The sequence below is a fragment of the Solea solea genome, chromosome 17, assembly GCF_958295425.1.
Source record: "Solea solea chromosome 17, fSolSol10.1, whole genome shotgun sequence".
Classification (NCBI taxonomy): Eukaryota; Metazoa; Chordata; class Actinopteri; order Pleuronectiformes; family Soleidae; genus Solea; species Solea solea.
Window position 1 is genome coordinate 22,729,927 of NC_081150.1, and position 25,447 is coordinate 22,755,373.

General features: G+C 39.1%; 1 protein-coding gene and 1 long non-coding RNA gene across 2 annotated transcripts; both read right to left on the reverse strand.

Moving 5' to 3' along the window:
• Nucleotides 1–2,636: 2,636 nt before the first annotated feature.
• LOC131443520 (uncharacterized) lies at nucleotides 2,637–4,883 on the reverse strand. The gene is made up of 3 exons (XR_009233630.1): nucleotides 3,869–4,883; nucleotides 3,283–3,353; nucleotides 2,637–2,947 (listed from the first exon to the last, which is right to left on the reverse strand). It is a non-coding gene; the product is annotated as an uncharacterized LOC131443520 (long non-coding RNA).
• A 4,489-nt stretch (nucleotides 4,884–9,372) lies between these two features.
• On the reverse strand, nucleotides 9,373–23,407 carry LOC131443308 (NLR family CARD domain-containing protein 3-like). Its single transcript, XM_058612829.1, has 3 exons — nucleotides 23,368–23,407; nucleotides 21,097–22,892; nucleotides 9,373–10,491 (listed from the first exon to the last, which is right to left on the reverse strand). Exons 1-3 carry the CDS (start codon nucleotides 23,405–23,407, stop codon nucleotides 9,928–9,930), a joined length of 2,400 nt encoding a protein of 799 aa, XP_058468812.1. The 3' UTR covers nucleotides 9,373–9,927.
• Between the last annotated feature and the right edge of the window lie 2,040 nt (nucleotides 23,408–25,447).

Consider the following 25,447-nt stretch of genomic DNA (forward strand, 5'->3'; position numbering starts at 1 on the left):
GGACACCTGGACTTGTCCCTCCGCTTCCTCCTGGGTCTTTCACTGGAGACCAATCAGAAGCTCTTAAGAGGTCTACTGACACAAATAGGAAGTGGTTCAAAGACCAATCAGAAAACAGTTGAGTACATCAAGAAGAAGATCAGTGAGAATCTGTCAGCAGAGAGAAGCATCAACCTGTTCCATTGTCTGAATGAACTGAACCATCGTTCTCTTGTGGAGGAGATCCAAGAGTCCCTCACATCAGGAAGCCTGTCCACAAAGACACTGTCTCCTGCTCAGTGGTCAGCTCTGGTCTTCATCTTACTGTCATCAGGAAAAGAGCTGGAAGAGTTTGACCTGAAGAAATACTCTGCTTCAGAGGAGGCTCTTCTGAAGCTGCTGCCGGTGGTCAAAGCCTCCAACAAAGCTCTGTACGTGGATCAGTATATAAATATTAATAAGACATATTCTAAAGAGCACAAGACAAACATGTTTAACCTTTTGTTCATCACTGTTTTCTACCTCAGACTGAGTGGCTGTAAACTCTCAGAGAGAAGCTGTGAAGCTCTGTCCTCAGTCCTCAGCTCTCTGTCCTCTATTCTGAGACACGTGGACCTGAGTAACAACGACCTGCAGGATCAAGGAGTGAAGCTGCTGTGTGATGGACCGAAGAGTCCTCACTGTTCTCTGGAGACTCTCAGGTTGGTGCTCAGCTGATTTATACAAGACAGTCTAGCTGCAGACCTGCACTGTCAGGACCCTTCGTTGCAGACCTGCACTGTGAGGTCTCCTGCACTGTCAGGACCGGAAGTTGATTTGAAGCCTTTCAAAATAAAAGCGACCATACCGGAAGCACTTATTTTTCGTTCCCAATGTTTCTTGGATCTTTATTTTATGTTTACAATGTAAATATGTTTATGTGTATCTATGTGTTTAATGAAAGAGATTTTTAAAAAACCAACCTGTATATCTTTCCAGTTCAACTGTATAAGGTGAAAAAACTCAGGAAAATGTCAAGATAAAAAACGAAGAAAATATTATATATAAAAAAAAGAAAATACAAAACGTTATGATCACTTCTAGGGTTATTCTACAGATAATCAGTGCAAACTAGATGTACAGCTATTGTTATGATCCCCTATAAACATTATTAGCCTACTCAAAACATGCAATATTTTAATTTAATATAATTCACAAAAAGGACAGCTGTTAGTTTAGTCTGCACTACAAATTCATATTGAAACAATACATCTCTGTAAATACACCTTAATGTGTGATGCATCTACACTCCAACCTATTGCTGACTGTTCTTTGCTTCTATACCATTATTTATCATTGAAAATTTAGCCCCCTGCACTGCTGGATCCATTTACATATTGATTTATTTATTTTTTTTTTATATAGGCATATCTTATGTTTGTTTGCAATTATAACACCTCATAATTCATTTAATAATTGCTTAATATTGTTTGTGCTATGTTCTTACCTTGTGCTGTTGGACCACATGGAGGGTGTGAGGGTTGAGGATTTTAAATGAACTTAGCTTTGTGTATTCAAAGTGAATTACTGAATACCTAGTTACATGACCCACATAACCAATATCTCCTAAGCAGTTTTTTTAATGATTTTAATTATTAGTGTTTTAAGAACAACAACAACAACTTTTTCCACAATTTTAACTTTTGTTTTTTTTTCTTTCTACTCTTTGTACTCACAGTACGCCAAGTACCCTCGTTTGTCCATAATCTCTTCACAGAAGAGCCACATATCTTCAATCTGGTAAAAAAATAAATTTAAAAGGCTCAAGAATGAATTCTTTCTCTTCCTCATTCAGATCCATGGTGTCAAACAGCTTTCCCATTTCCTGCGCAGCCTCCTCAGTTTGGGTGCTGTTCATGTTCAAAATCTGAGGCATCTCCGCTCTGGCTGCAAACAAGTGTTGATGTCGTAATAAGTAAAACAAAATTATATAAAAATGATATGATATAACTCAGTTTTCTCGGTCTTTGAGTAGGAAAATGGCACATTTAAGTGAGCACTATCATACGTTAACAACGCTGAAAACTACCCAAAAGTCCAAAACCAGATTCTTTCAAATTAATATAACTTTACAGGACAATATATAGTGTGCAACATAACGTTCTAGTGAATAAAGACTGTTTCTGTTTCTTCGTATGACGCAAAGTTGTTGCACTTGACTGTTACTCACCTCGTCGTCTTCACATTTCACATGGGGAACGAAAAATACGTGCTTCAAGTATGCTCGCTTTTATTTTGAATATATGCTTCCGGTATGGTCGCTTTTATTTTGAAAGGCTTTCGAATCAACTTCCGGTCCTGACAGTGCAGGAGACCTCACAGTGCAGGTCTGCAACGAAGGGTCCTGACAGTGCAGGTCTGCAGCTAGACCCCTCTCCCATTTTAACCCACCAGATTAGTTAAATACTCTACCCAAATGCAGGGTCAAATTAACTACAAATATGGGTTGTTTCAACTACATATATTTGTTATATATTATATCCAAATGCTGGATCAAATATACCAGATTAATTCTAACACATTACAGTACAATCTATAAGAAAATAAATTGCAATACCGATATCTATAAAATTGTTAAACTACAAACCTACATGCTAGATTTGGTCATGCAAAGCATATATTATGCAATAAACACTTAAACAATACTGGAATCTTGGAAAAAATGTATTATTATCCACAATATAAATGTTTTCTAATTCAGGTCACTGCATGGAACAGTTCAAATGAGTATCAGTAAACACCTAAACATGCTCCTTGCATGCAAGTACTCTTGTTTGGAGGAACTTGACCAGTTTTCACTCCCGGACAACTGAAGAATTGATCCTTCTTGAGAAACTTCTTGAGAAACTTGAGCCTAGGACCAGCTTGTGATCAGCTCTTTGATGGTGGCCTCATCTAAAAGAAGAAAACTTTCCTCATCAATCCTCTTCTGAAAGACAAAAATAGAAAAAAAGACATCTTTGTTTTTACAACAGAGGAGCAGAAAACAAAAATGTTACATGGAAGCTACATGCATATTCCATCATTTATTATTAAAAAAAATTGAAAGCCTACAAAGGCATGTGCCCTATTCATTTATTTGAGTCACTTTGACACTTTACACGGACGCTATTGAAAAAAAGAGGAAATAGAGATAGAGATATAGAGATATTTCATAAGAATTTATACAAAAAGGAATGCAGTCAACTCAATGACTATCCAAATGATCACTATGAAAAGCAATGCAGACATTGATATGCTGTGGATGGGAAAAACATGTCTTACCTTGGAATCTTTCTATAAGGTCTGTCAGTTGCCACTATGTCAAAGTATTGATGACAAAGCTGTCCATTGATCTGAAACAAACGCACAAATAAAATCACTATTAACTATTCACATATCACCATGCCAAAAGCAACGCAGACAAGAAGCAGAATGTAATCCAATGCTAACACAACAAGGTTGTTTGTGGGTGAACAGTGAACCAATCCTCCCTCTCTCCCTATGTATGTGTGTATGTGTGTGTGTGTATATACTTATATATGTATATATGTGTATATATGTATATATACACACACACACACACACATAGTGCAAAAAACACCACATTAATACTGCCTAAAAAACTGCGGTATAAATGACATATAAATAGCATGGTTAGCTGTTATACATGTCAGAGAACAGCATACATTAAGACTTTAACCGTAAACTGTACAATGACAACCTAAAAAAGTGCAAATGTGAAGCAGCATTGCTACAGCACAACTTACCCTCATCAATACTTGCAGCACTGTGAGGGAGAGCGGGCGAGAGCTACCGAACTTACTTATAGTATATATACATGTGTGTGTGACATGTAGTGTGTACAAACCTTTTATTATCTGCTTCACGACGACGACGATGCTGAGTCAGGTTCTGATTCGCGTGAGCGCTTGGTGCTTGGTGTGTGAACCTTCTGTCCACGTGATGACGTTCGAAGCACAAACAACCCAGGTGCTGAGTTAACCGATGTATGTTGGGTTGATGGATTTTGACCCACCACATGAGTTGCACAAACGTGACCCATATCCTATATAAATAACCCATAATGGGTTAAACATTTCATAACCCGGCAGTTGGGTTGTTAAAATAAGGGGTGTATGTTCTAATGCCGATTACTAGTGAACGGAAACTTTTTTTTCCAGATGAAAGAAGAGAGCCTACTCTTTCATAGAAGTCAACTGGAAATCCATCCAGCCCTGGAGCTTTATTATTTTGTATTAATTTAAGACAAGAAGTTAATTCTTCCAACTGTATAGGTTTTTCCAACTCCTCTTTAATACGAGGATCTATGGTAGGTATATCAATGTTATCCAGGAAATGATCCATTGTAGTCGTATTTGCAGGAGGTTCGGACTGATACAGGTTAAAATAATAGGAAGCGAAGGTGGAGTTTATTTCAGCTGGGCTGTGAGTTAGGGAATGAGAGGAGTCATATATTTTTGATATGAAATTCATTCCAACTGCAGTACGACAACAATACAGTGTATAGCAATACACTTCTCCTGTCTCACCGTTTGTGTTTGCTCAAGCCCCACTTCTTCACTCTCATTATGCTCATCACTGTCCCTTCTTAATCTCTTCTTCCCTTTTGCTTGGCTGCGTTGGTTCATACCCTTATATCCTCTCCACTCTCCCTCATTGTCCCCCTCTCTCCCTTCACGAGTCGTACACAGATATCGTATACCGGAGCTTACAGGTCATTGGCCGATATCCATCCTACCACTCAATCCAACTCCTCCTCCTCCCACATTCCTTCAAACTACTTTGATATGTTGTTAAATCACTCGTTATTCCAAAAAACTTGCTTTCTCCCTCCAACCGACCGCCAAACACCCTGCCGACCCACTGTGACGTCCCGCGTGTCAACACACCCCAAACATTGTTTACGTCAGCGGCGCACTTAAATGACGACGATGGCGGGACGCTTAGTGTGTCGTCACTTTTGTTTGTAGTTTTTTTTATCTATCTATTCTATTCTATTCTATCTATTATCTATTCATTTGGTTTATTAAAGGTGGGGACAATAATTATTGTGGCACCGTTAATTTGGGACATATTTTGGCTTTATTTTCATCTGGGTTGTTTGTTATAGTAATCATGCTTGTGTTCATTTATTGTGATTTTTGGATAATTGATGTTTGGATGGGAGGGGCAGAGGACCTATATAAAGAGCGCTCTACCTCCCACTCGAGCAGTGTATATTGGGTTACAGAGGAGGTAACACACCTATTTTTGCTCACAACTGAATTCAATTATTTTGATTGAGACTTGTACAGGTTTTTTCTTGGAAATATCATTTTGGGACAATTTTCATATTTTTTTTGATTTTCACCTGTAAATATATTTCACAGTATGCATCTTGGGTTGGAAAAATAAAAAGGGAAACACAACATCAGTCGACTATGCCATCATCTTTGGGTCTATTGAAGAGTTGCAGCAGAACCCCGTGACACATGTGAGAAATCCATTCATTTGACTGAAGATGGCAGCATTGTTGTTCTGTGTTAACGTCTGTTCTGTTAATGTTTGACTCCAGTTGATGCAGAGATAAGAGCTGACACTTGGTTTCCTGTCATTTTGTGCTCAAATCAAATGTAGCAAAATAAACAAACACAAAACAACCATGTGGATATTAACGCTCTCTCACTTGCACATGAACAAGAAGTCGGTGCCATTTCAGCATTGTGACTTTCTTTAAAAAAAAATGTAACCATGCAAGAATTTATTATTTCATCTGAACGAGGAATTATTAAACTACAAGAAAATGCTATTGGTCCAGCTCAGGATATTGAATTATTATACTTTTGACCAAATTCTTGACATACAACATGGGCCAAATGTCCACCCTGTTATGGGACATTCTCATCTTTATTAATAAGTGTCTTGAATGCACAGTCATGTGATATTTACATTTTCTAAGAACAAAAATGTCCCTCATTTGCTCAGTGAAAATATTTAAAAAAAATATCCATGTATAAGCATTATCTTGAAAAAAACATGTTCTAATTTAAGGCAAAATTTGGTTTCAACATATTTCTTTTGCAATAAAAAAAGAAATGAATTGAATTCTGTGCCATTTTTAGACAATTTGAGTTTTTCAATTCATTCACCACATTAGTAACCACAAATACAAGCAAAAATATTATTCCATTTGAATTTATTATCATAAAAATACAGGGGTAACAGGGTGGACACAGCAGTAACAGGATGGACAACATGTAACAGGGTGGACATTACATTACTTTTCTCTTGTCTTGTTCTTTTCTCTCTTTGGTTGTTCGATTTCATTCTGTAGCCTCCTTCTGCCCTGTCTGGCATTCCTCTGCCCAACAACATATTGCCTAAAACACAAGAATGTTGTTACAATTTACAATGACTAGTGGATACATGTTCTGTATACAACAATACAAGGATAGACGGTCATATAGTCACATTAAAATAAATTGTATGGCCACACACATAGTCAGGGCAAAACCATCAGATAAGACAACTTTAGATTTTACTTCTCTTATCATTAAACTATCAACTTTCGTCTAACCTTGAGGGCCCTGGTTTGGGGGTATTTTCGTTATGTGGGGGACTTTCAGGTGTTGAAGGAGGCGTTAGCTGCAAAGTTGTTGTAGATTTCTTTCTCTGTGCTCTCTTCTCTCTTTCACTGAGGTCTGACACTTTCCTTTTTCTTCCTTCCTCTCTGTCACTTCTCCACCTCTCTTTCTCTTTATTTAGGTATTGAGCCCGTTTTTCAGGGTCTGCATCACGCCATGCTTTTCTGCAGCAGACAGCGGTGCCATTCACTGACAAAAAGATGCATGTTGTTTAATCAGACATTTTGGTAAAAAACAACAACAACAACAAATGTATAAAAAAATGATATAAAAAAGAAAAAATACAAACAAATGCTGGAAATAATTATTCATTAGCCTTCTTAGGTCCACCCTGTTATTATGAGTCCACCCTGTTACTGTGCAAAATGGTAACGGGGTGGACAGTAACAGGGGGGACATTTTTGGCTAAAGTTAGCCATAGCTGCTAATGGGATGAACAACATGCTAGCACGAGGTGTCCACAGAGGAGGATTTATAACATATTTATTAACCATAGTTTAATATTTGCAAAAAATATATAAATTACAACAATAAAATGGAGTAACAGAATGGACGTGTTAAGCTTTGCCGAGTCAGTGAGCCATTCTAAAAGGCTAAAAAACAGTAGATTGAAGAATGATACTTACTCTGCTTCTTGTTGAAAAGTTCCCTCCAAATATCTCTGCTACTTCCTGAGGATCATGTGACTTGAGGAATAGTCAGTGGGTGTATTTAAAGGGTTATCCATCAGAGTAACGGGGGGGACGTCAAAACCGGGACATAAATCATTTTGAAATGTTAAAGCATTAAAAATGAATTCATATAAAAAAATAACATTTATTCAGAAAATTGACAAATAAGATCATACAACAATAATGAAAAAAAAAATATATATTTTTATTTTTATTACTTATAATTGTAAGTGTAGTTGAGCAAACATGAATGGGGACACATCACTTTGGCCTGTTTGCAATAAAATCTGATAAATTATTTTTAATTAATTCATCCTTTTTATATATTGCTATGTTTTATGGTAGAAATGATCTTACTATTTAAAATGTGATTTTCTAAATGAATATTAGCATAATTTTAAACAAAATATACCATATAATGTCATGGGGACTGAAATGGCACCAATTGTAGGAATGACCCTGTTGCTCATAGCCCATTCTGGGCCTTGTTTGCCTTTTCATTAAAAGCAAGAAAGGCAGCAAGTGTTCCCATGATTGTTTTTCACTTGAACATTTACTGCTTCATAAATCCAACACAATGATAAGTAGACTGACCACATTTGCTCACTTTTGTTGTATGAACATGTGATATTTCTTACCAGGTTACCTGATTAGTGAGCATATACATGTATGATTATTATGTAGATATTTCAGACGTATATAACAGAAGCAAAGTTGCAAATTCTGACTCTATCCCTACTTGGTCTTTATAAGTCACAAAAACCTGAACATTGTGTATATCTAAGGGTTTCACAATTCACCTTTTTTCCATAGTTAACTCGCGATTAATCTCTATATAAAAAATATAGTTAGAATCAAATAAACACAAAGAAAAAATGTCTTTTATCTTTGATTTCTTCTTTCAAATAAAAAAGTGCATTGTAGACCCACTTGACACAGCACATAAAATGCCACAACAATGTGGTCTTAAAACTGAAGAGGGAGTAGACAACAAACGACAAACAGAACAGGGCCTAATGACAGTTAAATGAATGAAAAACTGCAGTCATTAGACACATCAGATTCAGAACTCTGAACTCTTAGTGCTAACTTTTCTCCTATTAATTAAGCCAATTGCTAAGGTAACATTTTCAGTGGACAGTGCTGCTACCGCTGTAGTTAACTTAGCTTCATCCAGTGGGCCGCGATTAACCGTTATCAAAAAAAATTAACGCGTTAATTTTTTTAATTAATCGCATTGCGATTAATTAAAATCGCAATGCGATTTGTGAGTGTGTGTGGGAGAGTGTGTGGTTTACAAACTTCAGTTTCCTGTGTGAAAACCTGATAAAAACTACGTCAGTTTTAGTCTACGATATCTCCAGAACATTTTCACGTCTTTATCTCACTGTCGGACAAACTTGGAGCTGGTAATTTTGGTACTGTTGCTATGGAAACACAAACAAATACATCATGTATTATACCGACCTAAACGGTTAATAACAACATACAGAAACTTTCTCAAGTAACTTTTTTTGAGTTATTTCATGCAAAAAAAAAACATTCTTGTCTTGGATGCTGCGCTTTTTGTTTTTTAAAATACTTTCTTCCACCACACACACACACGCACACACACACATACATAGACACACACACACGCACACACACATACATAGACACACACACACACGCACACACACACACACACACACACACACACACACACGCACGCACACACACACACACACACACACACACACACTCACACACACACACACACACACACACACACACACACTGCTGCCTCCATCACTAAGTTCAAATGTCTTATTTTGTCACTTCAGTGTTTGAAATCCTTTGTTCAGATTGACGTCAGTGACACAAAGTGACCACACGAGGCAGCAGAGGACCAGCAGCTCCTGTGTCCCCGCAGCTAAAATCACTGGTTTTCTCTATGGGCTTTGGTGTGGGAGAGTGAGTGGATGGAGCTGTTAATCTATGACCTAAAAGAGCGTAGACTTAATCTGACATAGATTGTATTAGGTGTCAGTACCTCGTCATCAACACAACAAAGTAGATTAAAGTGATATGATGTGGTTTTTATTGATGTTGAAAATGTCATTCTTCATTAAGCCACAGAAACAGAAACCACAGACACTGATGATGTTTGGAAAGTGCAAAAACCCTCTGAGTGTCATGAGTTTCCTGTCACTGTGGACACGTTCTTCACTGTCGTTCACAGAGCAGCAGGAGGACAGAGGTCATCCTGAGGTCACGCACACTCAGTTTCACCTGCATCACAGCAGAAACCACACTTCCTCATTCATGGCATAATCTGCTCATGTGTGTTTCATTTTCCATGTGTGTGTGTGTGTGTGCGTAACTCTGAGTGTTGTTCTGCTCACATGCAGCAGGGGGCGCTGTTGTCAGGCAGCATGAAGAGGAGGAGGAGGAGAAGCAGTGCATGCTGGGACAGAAAGGCTCCATGAGAAGATGATGTTCTTCAGAACAAGAGTCAAACTCTTACCATCTTTATTTACTTTGTTTTCTATTTGATTGAAAACCTTGAATTTTATTTTATATTATTTGAGCTTTGACCTCGTCCACCACTGAAGCTGCTGTCTCTTCATGTCCTACAGAGGACACAGAGACACTGAGGAACCAGGCCAGACCAGGAACCCAGGATAAACCGGTTCAGTGAATGTGGTCCTGAAGGTGTGGAGGTGGATCAGTGAGTCAGAGGAGACGCTGTAGAAGGACAGAGTCCCAGCAGGACAGTCCACATACACTGATACTCTGTGAGAGACAGAGGACATGATGGGTGTTTTTGTCCCACAGTGAAGGACAAAGTAACCATGATCATCAGAGCAGAACAGACTCCAGGACTGATCATTACGTCCAAACCAACAGTCAGAACCGATGCCTTCCCTCTTGATTCCTCTGTAACTCAGTGATATATTAACTCTTCCTCTCCACTCGACCTCCCAGTAACAGCGACCAGTCAGACCAGGTCTACACAGCAGCTGAGGCCAGGACTCAAATCTGTCTGGATGATCAGGATACGACTGATCTTCTGTCACACGGGTCACTTTCCTGTTGTCGTCAGACAGTTTGAGGTTTCTGTTCATTGTGTTTGTGTCCAGTTCCAGTTCACATGAATCTGATGAAGACAACGAGACACAGCTGCAGTTTATTGATGATCAGCTGATATGTTGTTATTTCCTGTAAATCCATACTTACACTTCCTGACACCAGGTTTTAACCTCTGCTCTCCAGCATGGTCCATCCTGGAGGAAGAAACAGTCTGAATGAGTTTCTGTCCAACATGAGTCCAAACTGTTGTCTTAATGACGCACTCTGGTGGACACAATGATGAACTACAAGGACAGGTGTGTTTCAAAGAGAAGACGGTGGCTGTTTCTCAATACTCAAGTAAGCAAGTATGTACTTGCTTACTTGGGAAGTATATACTTGAGAAGTACGCTGGGAGTATATACTTGCCAAGTACGGGAGTACACAAGTATGTGGTTGTTTCTCAATACTCAAGTATGCAAGTATGTATGTATTGTTCTGCTGTAGTTCTGCTGTAGTGCTGCAGCCTCATTAGCGCCACCTACGGTGTTGATAAATGAACATATGAAATACTTTTAATAAATGCATATATATGTTGTTATTATTTTTACATTTTAAATATTTAACTTCATTTATTAATTTATTTCTATTAAAATATACAATACAAATTATACAATGTGGAAAATAGATATATTACAGCATTGTAGAGTAGTCTATATATATATATATATATATATATATATATATATATATGACTTGTACAAATATATACTACTCTACATATCTAACATTTACATATTATATTTAAATACAGATACAATGACCGTGCGACTTTAATATAAATCTAACATTCAAAGTTAAAATAAAAAAAACATTAACAATATACAAACTTTTAAACTGTCAGGTCAAAACGTTTCCATTAAAAACAAAATAACACGTCAACAACAAATCTATGGATCACACCGAGCATCTAATGACAGCGACGTCTGAGCCAGCGGATCATTTCATCAGGACAGGCCGAGGTCACGCTGCTCTGTGCCGGGCACAGTGAGCGCCGAGCGTCCGCAGAGGCGGAGCTTATCGTTTTTGTCGTTTTTGTCAGGCTTCCTTCTTCTTATGAACGATAGGTGATGAGTTGATGATGCAGGAGAAGACCCCACTGACACAGGACTTGTACCGAACAAAGGGATTTGATTTAGTCACAAGTCAGGCGTCAGAACCAAGCTCTGCAGCAGCTCGGGAGAATGTGTTCTTGCCGAATCTCCGAACAATTCTGCCTCAGAAAAGCAAAACTAACCTTATATAGATTTTCTAGCATTTTTTTCAGTATATAAAACGTCCGTTTGTCACAAATTTAAATGTGGGAGTTGCCGAAAGCCTCCTGACGCTCACAAACCAAAAATTGTATCTCTATCATCAACCGTTCTTGAAATATGACAACTTTAAAACATGCTGTTTTCTCTGCTTTCTCTGCTGATTTTGGAGAGATAGAGACAGGCGTGTGTGTGCGTGTGTGTGCACGTGTGTAAGGAGCAGAGGGGACTTTGGGAGGGGCTTGTCAGTCTCTCTGTATTCTTCCACCCAAAACTTTGACGTCTAACTCCTCCCACAGTTTTGAGAAAACCCCCACACGTTATATCAAAACGTGCGGCTCGACCGGGACTTGTGTTATATGACTATTACTAAGCGTTTCAAGTAACCATGGCGACAAAAATCACAAAAAACTGCCATATAACTTCCACATGCCGTGGATTTTCTAGCAAGTAAGCACAAGTACGAACAAGTATGGATATTGAGAAACGGCCGGTGTCTGCAGAACCGGAGACCACAGTTTCAGGAGGCTACGCATTTACTCAGCAGCGCCACCACGTGGACAACACAGAAGACAACTTCTGTTTATACATTTGAAACCCACCACGAGTAAACCAGCAACAAGTTGGCCCAGCACAAACCAAGTAAACAAAGAAAATAGATAAAATAGAGGGATTTCATTTGTATTTTTTACAGTGTTTCAAATCGCAGTATTGTGGGTCTAAAAAGCATAAACTTTGTATTTGAATTACGGTTGTTTGATCGCTTGCTTGAATCGAGACCTAGTTTCCAGTGCTTTCGTGGTTTTTTCAGCTGCGCGTCACAGAGGAAACACATGGCTACTTATGCAGCTGCTGCTGCGGAGGCTCGTCGCTGTTACTGCTGCTTCCAAAACTTGTGTGTTTTCACCGTTGAATGAAGAATGAAGAACAACTTGATTGTAGCTGTTAGATGACGAACATCTCGTACACAACTCACTACAAACACCACAGAATAAAGACATCTTTACTTTAGTTTGACCGTAGACTGTTTGAAGTGGACCAGGACTGTTCTGTACCCAGTACCAGGACTTCTCACATGATGCTGCTACTCTGTGCAGATGATCTGTCCAGTTCATGGTTCTGGTCGTTTCTCAGGCTGAACTACGTGACATTCACTCGTTCTCACCAGAGTCTAGTGTTTGTTTCTAGTTTTCTAGTTTATTGTCAAACAAGAACAATATCTATCAGGCAGATGATCTGCTGTGGCGCCCCCTAAAGGGAGGAGCCAGAAGACGGAGAAGAACAACAGGTGTTTAAAAAGTGTCACTAATGTTTGGTTATACTCACTGACAGAGGAAAACATAATAACAGGACATCTTCAACCTGAACCTGCTGACAAGTTTGAATACTGCTGATGAACATGAAGAGGAAGGAGGAGGAGGAAGAGGAGAATACCTGAGAGTGTCCAGTCTCCAGTGAGGACTCTTCAGTCCAGCAGACAGCAGCTTCTCTCCTGAGTCTCCTGGATGATTGTAGCTCAGGTCCAGTTCTCTCAGATGGGAGGGGTTGGAGTTCAGAGCTGAGGTCAGAGAAGAACATCCTTCCTCTGAGACCAGACAACCTGACAGACTAGAGTTAAGAAGATATGATGAACTCAGTGATTCAGTAAAAACATCTTCATCAACAAGAACCTTAAGAAGCAAAGAGTCTGAGTCAGAGTTCTGACCTGAGAGTCTCCAGAGAACAGTGAGGACTCTTCAGTCCATCACACAGCAGCTTCACTCCTGGATCCTGCAGGTCATTGTTACTCAGGTCCAGTTCTCTCAGATGGGAGGGGTTGGAGTTCAGAGCTGAGGTCAGAGAAGAACATCCTTCCTCTGAGACCAGACAACCTGACAGACTGGAGTTAAGAAGATATGATGAACTCAGTGATTCAGAAAAAAACATCTGCATCAACAAGAACCTAAAGAAGGAAAGAGTCTGAGTCAGAGTTCTGACCTGAGAGTCTCCAGAGAACAGTGAGGACTCTTCAGTCCATCACACAGCAGCTTCACTCCTGGATCCTGCAGGTCATTGTTACTCAGGTCCAGTTCTCTCAGATGGGAGGGGTTGGAGTTCAGAGCTGAGGTCAGAGAAGAACATCCTTCCTCTGAGACCAGACAACCTGACAGACTGGAGTTAAGAAGATATGATGAACTCAGTGATTCAGAAAAAAACATCTGCATCAACAAGAACCTAAAGAAGGAAAGAGTCTGAGTCAGAGTTCTGACCTGAGAGTCTCCAGAGAACAGTGAGGACTCTTCAGTCCATCACACAGCAGCTTCACTCCTGGATCCTGCAGGTCGTTGTTACTCAGGTCCACGTGTCTCAGACAAGAGGACACAGAGCTGAGGACTGAGGACAGAGCTTCACAGCTTCTCTCTGAGAGTTTACAGCCACTCATTCTGAGGAGGAGTTCAAGAAAATCTATTCACATATGTAATTAAAAAAATAATCAGGGACAGGTGAGGAGCGAGAGAAGGGTATCAAGGAGAAACTGCGAGCTTTCAGAAGGCAGTCCCCATCCTCTCCAGAAGAAGTATAAGCTTTGACTGATTTTTGAAGAGTTGGAAAGCTAAACAGAACGTGCTATATTCACCACATGATGAGAATATTTATGGGTCAATGACATGACGGCTAATTATACTGTCCAACTGCATTTTTTCTTGTTAAAAATATATTCGAGAAAAATATATTCAAAAATCATTAGGCATTTCATTTGTATTGCTACGGAAAGTGTAAAAATATCATGTGGTGTGACCGTCCAGTCATGAATCCAGTTTTGGACATTTATTTAAAATGAATCTTAATCTATTCAAATGTATTTTCTGCCCTATGTGGCATAAATTCTAAAGTGTTTTGTAACCTCATGTGAAATTACAGTGATCTTGTAATGACATTTCCCTCTTATTTACGTTTATTAAGTAAACTTTGTCCGAGTATGTCCATTTTATGAAATATCATGTGGTGCGACCATGAAGAAACCACCATTTTGGAACTTTCATTTTCAAAGCCACCCCAAGACAGGAAGTTACATCACAAACAACTTTGCAGAGGACCCACAGAATCAGTTGGCAGGTTTGTAACTCTCTCTCATCTTTTAAAATAACTGCTTTTAAAATGGCTGGTAGATAGTTTCCAAATATGGATGTCATGTGGTATGATCTCAAAAACACAATAAATATTGATTTATTTTTACAAATTCATAATTTGATACCAACTTTTGTTTAGGTGTCCAATGCTATGCCTGTAAATGTTGATTGAATATGAAATATCATGTGGTGCGACCAAATATCATGTGGTGCGACCATTGCAGCTAGCTTTCAATGAGTTGTAGACTTATTTTAAAGGAAGTTTTGTGTTTTAATATCATTTTGATGGTTTATATATTTAAAAGGTAGTAAATTGTTATAATATTTAAAAGATAAAATTGTGCTTTTTCTTAATTTTTCATACAATTCAGAAGCAATGCTTTATGTTAAATCCTTATTGATAACATTGGCACAAAAAAATAAAGAACAAATATTTGTAACATGTCATGTTGCCATTATGTCTTTCTAAAGTTTAAAAAAAAAAATCCATTTCATTAGATGCCGCTCTCAAGCAGTGAAGACCGTGGGCCACAGGCAGCGTGTGAACTCTGACCCTGGGTACCTTGCAAGGAGAACAGTAAGGTTTATGTAAAAGCTAAAAAAAACTTTGTATTAAAAAGCAACTTGAATTACATGAAGTTATATTGTGTGGAGGGGATTTAAAATATAATACACATTTTAATTGAAATGTCAGTCTGCTGTATCTGAAAAAAGCCAAACTGTATACACTGTAGCTTGACACAATACTAAATTAGTTTCAGCTACCAGAGAAGAAAGCAGCAGGGAAAGATTCCTTATGTAGGGAGGTATCGTGCTTTTGCAAACATGCCAAAATGAAAATATGCTCATGTTACCAGCCTGTAAAAGTTGACATGCGGAACACCACATCCAACATGGAGGAGGCCTCAACCTCACAGTCACAGAAGGGGGAAAGTGATCAGGGTTTATGTTTTGTGATTGTAACATACGATGAACTTCCATATGTAGGCCAAGTTCTTGAGGTTGTGGGAGAAGATATCAGGGTCAATGCTATGCGTACAGATCCTGTTGATCAGTAGTTTAACAAAGACATATACGAAGGTTAACATATAACAAAAGAGCTTTGATGATGCATTTTGATGACAACAGTGCTTTGATACCAACTATAACAATAAATAGATAAAAAGAGTTACAGTTTTGCCTGCTGGAAGGTTTTACAGTCAGGGAGTAAGAACTTATTCACGTGAATAAAAGCTCCAGATGCCATATTCTACTATAAGAAAGATGTCATAGCAGTCATCTCTGAACCTGAGCCAACAACTTCTCGCTGTTCTAAATTGAGAAGCCAAGACTGGAAAAAGTTTAAAAGTTCCTGGGGTTAAGGAAATACCTAAACCATATCTCCAACATTTATATAAGAATGAGGAGGATGGTATGAATAGTTAGATGTCTTCAAGTTTGATGTGTCTGAGTTCATCTTGTTCCTTACTGATTTGTGAAATGTTTACAAAAATATACATGAATGTACCGTTCACTTCAACACAGTGTTTGTAAAAGAATGGCAATGAAAGTTAATGTGTTAACCAAAATGAAATGAAAAGTGTTGAAAAGAGATGTTTGTCTTCAATATTTAAATTAATAAAATCTGTTTTAAACAAATGATTGTCTCTTATTCTATTGATTTGTAAGAGATTTAAGCTGGTTTCATCATGTGGTGCGACCACCCATCATGTGGCGCGACCATTAATAGCAATAACTGTAGCAAAATAAAAAAAGTGATACCTTCTTTCTGTGGCAGAAACTTATTCACTGATGGGGTAAGATGAAGTTAGTGGGATTTTGTTTACATTTTCATTATTTTTATGCATTTTACAGGAAAAATTAGCACGCAAACTACATGCAAAACGGTGACCGTGACTTTAGAGGAATGAGGATTATATCAGTATGTATGACAATTCAACAGAAATCCAAATAATTAGTTTCTAGACACATCATTTTACTAAGAACTTGTGAAAAAAGGGTAAATATGTTGATTAAATAAATACATTTTTAAGATGATTGATGGTCGCACCACATGACATTTTGGAGGGTAACGACCAATTAATTTACATGAAAAACCACCAAAATATCGTAATTCAAGATTTTAACATGTATGCATGTACACATGACATTTTAAAGCTTTGACCAATTGCAATAGAAATTCATAGTTATATTTTTAAATTTACCTGTTAAAAAACCTTATATGTCATTGACCCACATACAGGCGAGGGTTGCTGTATAAGGACACATTTTCTGTGGAATGAACAGAGACCTTTTCTTTTCTTTTTTAGAGCGCCATGGTGGGGGCCCTCAGCCCACAGGTGGGAGAGGCTTTCCCTCACAGCTAGATATTTTATCTAGCTCAGGCCAGGGTTTTTTCTTAGAGACCCCAGCCTTGGGATCACTCTTTTTGTTTGTCCTTTTTTCTATTTCTTGCTTATGTTTGGTGTTGTTATTTGTTCAGGGAGCAGATCTTTCAATTTTCATCTTGTTAAGTTTGTTGGTACACTTACAAGTAAATAAGTATGGCTAGTGACAAATGAAAATTCATTTCCTTTAATGTCAATGGGCTGTTGAATCCAGTTAAACGTAGTAAAATCCTATCTAAAGTGAGAACAGAACAAGCCCATGTGGTTTATTTACAAGAGACCCATTTGACAGACAAGGAGCATATAAAGCTAAAGAAAAGGGGCTTTACAAATCTGTTTTTTTCTTCATACAAATCAGGGCAGAGAAGAGGAGTTGCTATTCTCATTTCAAACAAGCTACATTTTGAAAAACTATTCGAAATGGGTGATAAAGAGGGCACGTTTATTTTAAGTAAGGGGTAAGATAGATGGGAATCCAATTACCTTACTGAATGTCTATGCACCCCCAGGGAGTGACATTAGTTTCTTCCAAAAAATAACCAATATCATGGTAACTGAAACAGAAGGCCTCTTGATCTGTGGAGGGGATCTAAATATACATCTGCAGCCAAAGTTGGACTCATCTTGTGGAAAAACCCAGGATAGGAAGTCCTTCTATAAGAAAGTAAACACACTATTTGAGGAGGTGGGCTTGATTGATATATGGCGAGATTTTTTCCCTAACAGAAGGGATTACACTTACTACTCTGCTCCTCACTCTCTCTATACAAGAATAGATTATTCAATAACATTTGGGAAGGATAAAGATAAAATACATACTTGTGGAATCTGGACAATAGATCTAAGTGACCATGCACCAGTATACTTATCCGCTGATTTTGGCCTGCGATCAAAAAATAATACATGGAAATTGAATTCCAGTCTGTTGAATGATCTGTCTTTTAAGGCACAAATTAAATCAGAAATGTGTCTCTTCTTAGAATTCAATGATACTGGAGAGATTTCACCTCCCATGTTATGGGATACTCTGAAGGCTGTTCTGAGAGGGAAAATTATAGCAATATCGTCATTTAAGAAAAAAAATAGGAATAAAAAGTTAGAGGATTTAAAAAACAAGCTAAAGGTACTAGAAGGAAAACATAAATTAGATTTGGCACAGAATACATTGAGAGAAATTAGACACACCAGGAATGAAATTAATAATTTGGCCACACAAGAAATCGAGAAAGATTTAATGTTTCTGAAACAGAAACACTACGAAAGTGGCTCCAAATCTATGAAAGTATTGGCATGGAAATTGAAAAAATGGATAGCCGAAAATACAATTCATAAAATTAGGGATCCAAGGACAAAAGCGATAAAAAATAAACTAAATAAAATTTACCCACTCTCGATGAAAATCTAAATAAAATGATGACTGCGGATATAACTGAAGAAGAATTAAAAGTTGCAATTGGTAGATTTAAATTAAGCAAATCGCCAGGATCTGATGGCTACACGGCAGAGTGGTACAAGGAATTTAAAAAAGAACTAATACCTGTTTTACTTCCTACTCTGAATTGGGCTTTAAAAAATGCGCAAACGCCACCCAGCTGGAAGGAGGCAATAATTTCAGCCATACCAAAAGAAGGCAAGGATAAAGTGGAGTGTGGCTCTTTTAGGCCAATCTCTGTTGTTAATGTGGACTATAAATGATTTACTTCTGTTATGGCCAAACGATTAGAAGAATTCCTGCCGACACTGATACATAATGATCAGACAGGTTTCATACACCAACGCCAAACACAAGACAATATACCAAAGACACTACATATTATGGATCAAAGAAATCAAACTGAAGCAATTGTGATGAGCGTGGATGCTGAAAAGGCCTTTGATTCGGTTAACTGGATTTTTCTCTACAGAGTGTTGCATAGAATTGGCTTCCACGATACAATTATTAAAACCATACAGGCACTATATGACAAACCTACCGCCAGGGTCAAGGTCAATGGATATTTGTCAAATAGTTTTACCCTAGAAAGGGGCACCAGACAGGGCTGTGCATGGTCACCACTACTCTTCGCATTATATTTGGAACCACTAGCTCAGTACATCAGACAAAGAGAAGATATTAAGGGAATCATTATTAAAGGGACGGAATATAAATTGGCCTGTTATGCAGACGATATTTTGATATACCTTGCGCAACCAACTCACTCTCTGCCTAAATTGATGCAAGCATTTGAACAATATGGCCAATTATCTGGGTACAAAATCAACATGAGTAAAACCCAAATACTCTCATATAACTACTGCCCACCAAGAGAAATCAAAAGTAGCTACCCCTTGACATGGCAAACAGAGTCCTTTAAATACTTGGGCATCAACCTACCAAAAGATCTTACAAAATTATCGGAATATAACTATTCACCCATACATAAAAAAATAAAGGATGATATAGCAAGATGGAACTTAATTCCCTTCTTTAGCCTTAGTTCAAGAATTGACTCTATTAAAATTATTATATTGCCAAGACTCTTATATTTATTTCAAACATTGCCAATAGAGATTAACCAAAACCAATTTAACGAGTGGGACAAACTGCTATCCAGGTATATAGCAGTTCGCCTCAAAACCTTACAGCTGGTTAAACAAAAGGGAGGATGGGGCTTGCCTTATTTTAGATATTATTATTTTGCAGCGCAGATGAGAGCAGTGGTATGCTGGTGCAACCCGTCATATACAGCTCAATGGAAAAGCATTGAGGAAAAAATGCCCTCCATCCCCATACAGGCAATTTTAGCTGATAATAACTTGCAAACCCACATAAATAACATTGATAATCCATGGGTGGCGTGGACCCTTAAAGTATGGAAAATTATTATAAAAGAACATAAACTTGAAAATGATATTTTGGCTCTTAAATGGTGTGCTTATGATTCGGATTTTAGACCTAATAAATTGGATTCTAGATTTAAGGACTGGATAGCTTACGGTATAACAGCCTTATGTAGAGTAATGAAAGATGGAAAGTTACTCAGTTTTGAAACGCTTAAAAGGACACATGTTTTAGAAAAACAAGACTTTTATAGATACCTGCAGTTACGGCATTACGTCAATACAAAGATGAAAAATCTAACAAAGATAAACACATGTCTAATTCAATTATTTACAAAAGCTATTAATAAAACTGTGTCATGCTTATATAAGGGTCTGTCTAATGTGAAATCTCACTCTACTTCATATATTAAAATAAAATGGGAGAAGGAAGGAGGGATAAATATATCGGAGGAAGAATGGACAACAATTTGGAGGTATCAATGGAGATGTACCAGCTCACAGAAGTGGAGGGAATTTGGATGGAAACGCTTGATTAGGTACTTTATTACACCTTCTCAGAAGTCTCACTATGATGATAATTCCCCTGTCTGCTGGAGGAACTGTGGAAATCTAACTTGTACATAGTTGCTAATGTGTGTTTTTCCTTTTTTCATTGTTTGTTTTTTTGTCTAGGCATTTAGAGCAGACAACAGATGTGAGATGTATGCATGTATGTTTTGCCGGATGTGAATGTCTGTTTCTGAATGTCAATAAAAAATAAATTATAAAAAAATAAAATAAAAAAATAATCAGAGTAGAATTGTCCATATAAATCAGCTGAGCACCAACCTGAGAGTGTCCAGAGAACAGTGAGGACTCTTCAGTCCATCACACAGCAGCTTCACTCCTGAATTCGGCAGGTTGTTGTTACTCAGGTCCACGTGTCTCAGACGAGAGGACACAGAGCTGAGGACTGAGGACAGAGCTTCACAGCTTCTCTCTGAGAGTTTACAGCCACTCAGTCTGAGGTAGAAAACAGTGATGAACAAAAGGTTAAACATGTTTGTCTTGTGCTCTTTAGAATATGTCTTATTAATATTTATATACTGATCCACGTACAGAGCTTTGTTGGAGGCTTTGACCACCGGCAGCAGCTTCAGAAGAGCCTTCTCTGAAGCAGAGTATTTCTTCAGGTCAAACTCTTCCAGATCTTTTCCTGGTGACAGTAAGATGAAGACCAGAGCTGACCACTGAGCAGGAGACAGTTTCTTTGTGGACAGGCGTCCTGATGTGAGGGACTCTTGGATCTTCTCCACAAGAGAACGATGGTTCAGTTCATTCAGACAGTGGAACAGGTTGATGCTTCTCTCTGCTGACAGATTCTCACTGATCTTCTTCTTGATGTACTCAACTGTTTCCTGATTGGTCTGTGAACCACTTCCTGTTTGTGTCAGTAGACCTCTTAAGAGCTTCTTATTGGTCTCCAGTGAAAGACCCAGGAGGAAGCGGAGGGACAAGTCCAGGTGTCCATTTGGACTCAGTAAGGCCTCGTCCACAGCACTCTGGTGCAGATGATTCAGTTCAGGTTTGTTTGGTTGTATGGACCACTGGCTCGTTGTTGGTTCTTCTGACAACAGATTTGTTCCAGAGGTGATGAAGGTCAGATGAACATGAAGAGCAGCCAGAAACTCCTGAACACTCAGATGGACAAAGCAGAAGACCTTGTCCTGGTACAGGCCTCTCTCCTCTTTAAAGATCTGAGTGAAGACTCCTGAGTAAACTGAAGCTGCTGTGATATCGATGCCACACTCTGTCAGGTCTGATTCATAGAAGATCAGGTTTCCTTTCTGCAGCTGCTCAAAAGCCAGTTTCCCCAGAGACTCAATCATCTTCCGGTTTTCTGGACTCCAGTGTGGATCTGTCTCAGCTCCTTCATCATATTTGACCCTCTTCACTTTGGACTGAACCACCAGGAAGTGGATGTACATCTCAGTCAGGGTCTTGGGCAGTTCTCCTCCATCTCTGGTTTTCAGCATGTTCTCCAGAACTGTTGCAGTGATCCAGCAGAAGACTGGGATGTGGCACATGATGTGGAGGCTTCGTGATGTCTGGATGTGGGAGATGATCCTCCTGGCCTTCTCCTCATCTCTGAACCTCTTCCTGAAGTAGTCCTCCTTCTGTGGGTCCGTGAACCCTCTGACCTCTGTCACCATGTCCACACAGTCAGGAGGGATCTGATTGGCTGCTGCAGGTCGTGTGGTTATCCAGAGGCGAGCAGAGGGAAGCAGTTTCCGCCTGATGAGGTTTGTCAGCAGCACGTCCACTGAGGTGGACGCTGTGACGTCAGTCAGGATCTCAGTGTTGTGGAAGTCCAGAGTAAGTCGACACTCGTCCAGACCATCAAAGATGAAGACCACCATAAAGTCTTCAAACCTGCAGATTCCTGCTTCTTTGGTTTCAGTGAAGAAGTGATGGATGAGTTCCACCAAACTGAACTTCTTCTCTTTCAGCACATTCAGCTCTCTGAAGGTGAAGGGAAACATGAACTGTACGTCCTGGTTGCTTTTGTCTTCAGCCCAGTCCAGAGTGAACTTCTGTGTTAACACTGTTTTCCCAATGCCAGCCACGCCCTTTGTCATCACTCTTCTGATTGGTCTGTCTCTTCCAGCTGAGGCTTTAAAGATGTCTTCTTGTCTGATGGATGTTTCTGGTCTGTCTGGTTTCCAGGAAGCTCTTTCAATCTGTCTGACCTCATGTTCTTCATTGACCTCTCCAGTCTCTCCCTCTGTGATGTAGAGCTCTGTGAAGATCTCATTCAGAAGGGTGGGGTTTCCTGCTTTAGCCACGCCCTCAAACAAACACTGGAACTTCTTCTTCAGGTTTGATTTGAGTTCACGTCGACAAGCTGGAGCTCTGATTTCTGACAGAACACAAGAAAATAAATCAGTGAGTGGATCCTTGAGAAAATAAGATGTTCTTCCTTTCACATTAAAAGTCCTCTTACTGTCAGCTAGCTTGTCCTGCTTCATCCTCCTTAAGAAGTCCTCTGTGATCTTCAGAAAGGCCTCTCTGCTGCTCCTCTGCTCCTCATCCTCCCTCTGACTCTCTGAGACTTCTGTGTGATCTGTATCCAGAACCTTGTGGATCTTCTTCAGCTCGTTCTTCACAAAGCAGATGATGTTCTCCTCCAGCAGCTGGAACAGAACATGTGAAGTTTAACCTCAGATGATCATGACAGAGTGAAGTCCTGCAGGTCCACAGAGCAGCATCCAGACTGTCAGGACCAGGAGCCTCATGTATAAAAGAGTGTGCAGCTTTCATACTAAAAGACGGCGTACGCACAAAATTTATAAAGTACATACGCAAAGAAAATCTCAGATTTATAAAACTGTGCGTATGCCAAGTCCTGCGCACTTTTTCTTTATACATCCCATCAAATGTGAAACTGAGCGGAGATGAATGAGGAACACACCACGCCCACCCACAAATTAATATACAAATGACTCTAAAACGTCTTCGTCCTGAAGAATAAGGACAACTGCGGCAGCAAAGAAAGAGGGAAATAAAAGAAAAAGAAGGAAAGTTCACGATCACGGTCAATTTATGATGTATAAATCTGTAGAATTTTTTTTGGAATTAGTGATAAACACAAAGGAACTAAATGTCAGGGTCACAGCGACTGCTCTCATATTAATATTGATGCTTAAAAAACTGGCTGTGCATTGATAGTTGATCCTGTGCATGTTTTTTTCTGGTGTAACATGTATGTTTAGACATGACTGATCCATGTGAGCTGAATTTACAGATTATTTCAACAATCTATAAGTGTCACACGTCATCATCTACACACATTACGCACAAAATAAGCAGACAGAGTTCACGGAGTTACTCCATGTAACCATTCATTACTGTCACTGATTGTGTTGTGGATGCTGCGCCTTTCTCTTGCGATGAAAGGCGCAGCGGTGGCGGTGACGTGTGTTCATGTGTTCATGTCAGCAGCTGTGTTTACATCACTGTGTTACATAAAGAAAATATTCATCTGTGGAAAATTTATTTCAGTAATTTGCTCAAAGTAAATAAGTGAGTCTCCCTCTCTCTCACACACACACACACACACAGGTCTGTAGTGTGTGTTCGCTCACAGGATCAGTTTCGTCTTCAGTGTCCTCTCTGATGTTATCCACATATGTTCAAACGTACGTGGTGTATCAGTATTGTTTGTCACAGAAAATTCATGTTTGTCACTGTAGACACATTAATAATATTATTTTCAAACACTGTGATAAGTTTCAGAGCTTAATATTGCAGCGTCTCCACCTGACAAGAGTTTGCGGAGCTCTCGGCAAATTCTCACGGCAGCTCGAGAGTTTGCGCTGCGATGCGCAAACTTCCACGCCAAGTACATTTTTATACATGCCGTCTGTGCGTGAAAGCAAGCGTACGCCGTCTTTTTGTGCGTACGCACGGTTTATACATGAGGCCCCAGGACTCTGCTTCAGTATTAACAGTAGTGTCATGTTTGTACATTTACACACCTTAAATATGGAGTCCAGGTCTGCTCCATGCTGCTGGACAGACTGACCACTGAGAACCTCTGTCCTCTGCTGATCAACTCTGAGGAGAAAAGATTCAGTGTCATTTACTAAACAATCATTTGTTTCTACCAGGTTTTCAATGTGCTGCACCTACGATTCTTCTTCAGCCAAGTTCACATGACATGAGTTTGACAGGTGTAAGACAAAAGTCCCTGAAGGACAGTCTCTAGTGTTTGTTATGTGTGAAGTCTCAAAGACACAATCAGAGAGGCTTGTCCATGAGTCCCTGACCAATCACGGACTCTGATTTACTGCTGGAAACGTATTCAGAGACGAGGACAGGCTGAAGACGTTTAGTGGAGACAGAAAAACAACATTGGTCCACCAAAGAGAAGAAGAGTGTTTTTCTGGATTCAACATGTTTTGGACTAGACAGGCTCCCCCTGGTGGAGGATAATGTAAGTGTGTGTTACTATGTGTGAAATTCTTACATCAGTTCACCATGTTTTTGTCCATCCTTGAAGTTAATAAGACGATCTATAGACAAGTCACTCTTCATGGACACACAGCTGGGTCCAGGTCCAGGTCTGGCAGAGTCTGGTGTCTGTTGATGGATCCTCCTACAAACACAGGACATGACATGTAAATACAACATCTGCTGTGATTGATCTCATTAATGATCTACAGTATCAGGAGACACAAGGAAACCAGGTTTGTGTCAGAAATGGTTGAGTGTGACCCAGATGGTGTCAAACACTACACTGATTAACACATTTAAGACTTCCACATCTTCAGTCAGATCACTTTACCCAAACCCAAGCATGTGAGCCAGGACTGTTCCACAATTATTCAACATTTCTTATTTTTTCATGGGTCCAGATCTGAGATTAAATGGGGACGGGTCTGTTTGGGACTTGGGTCCAGAATGTCT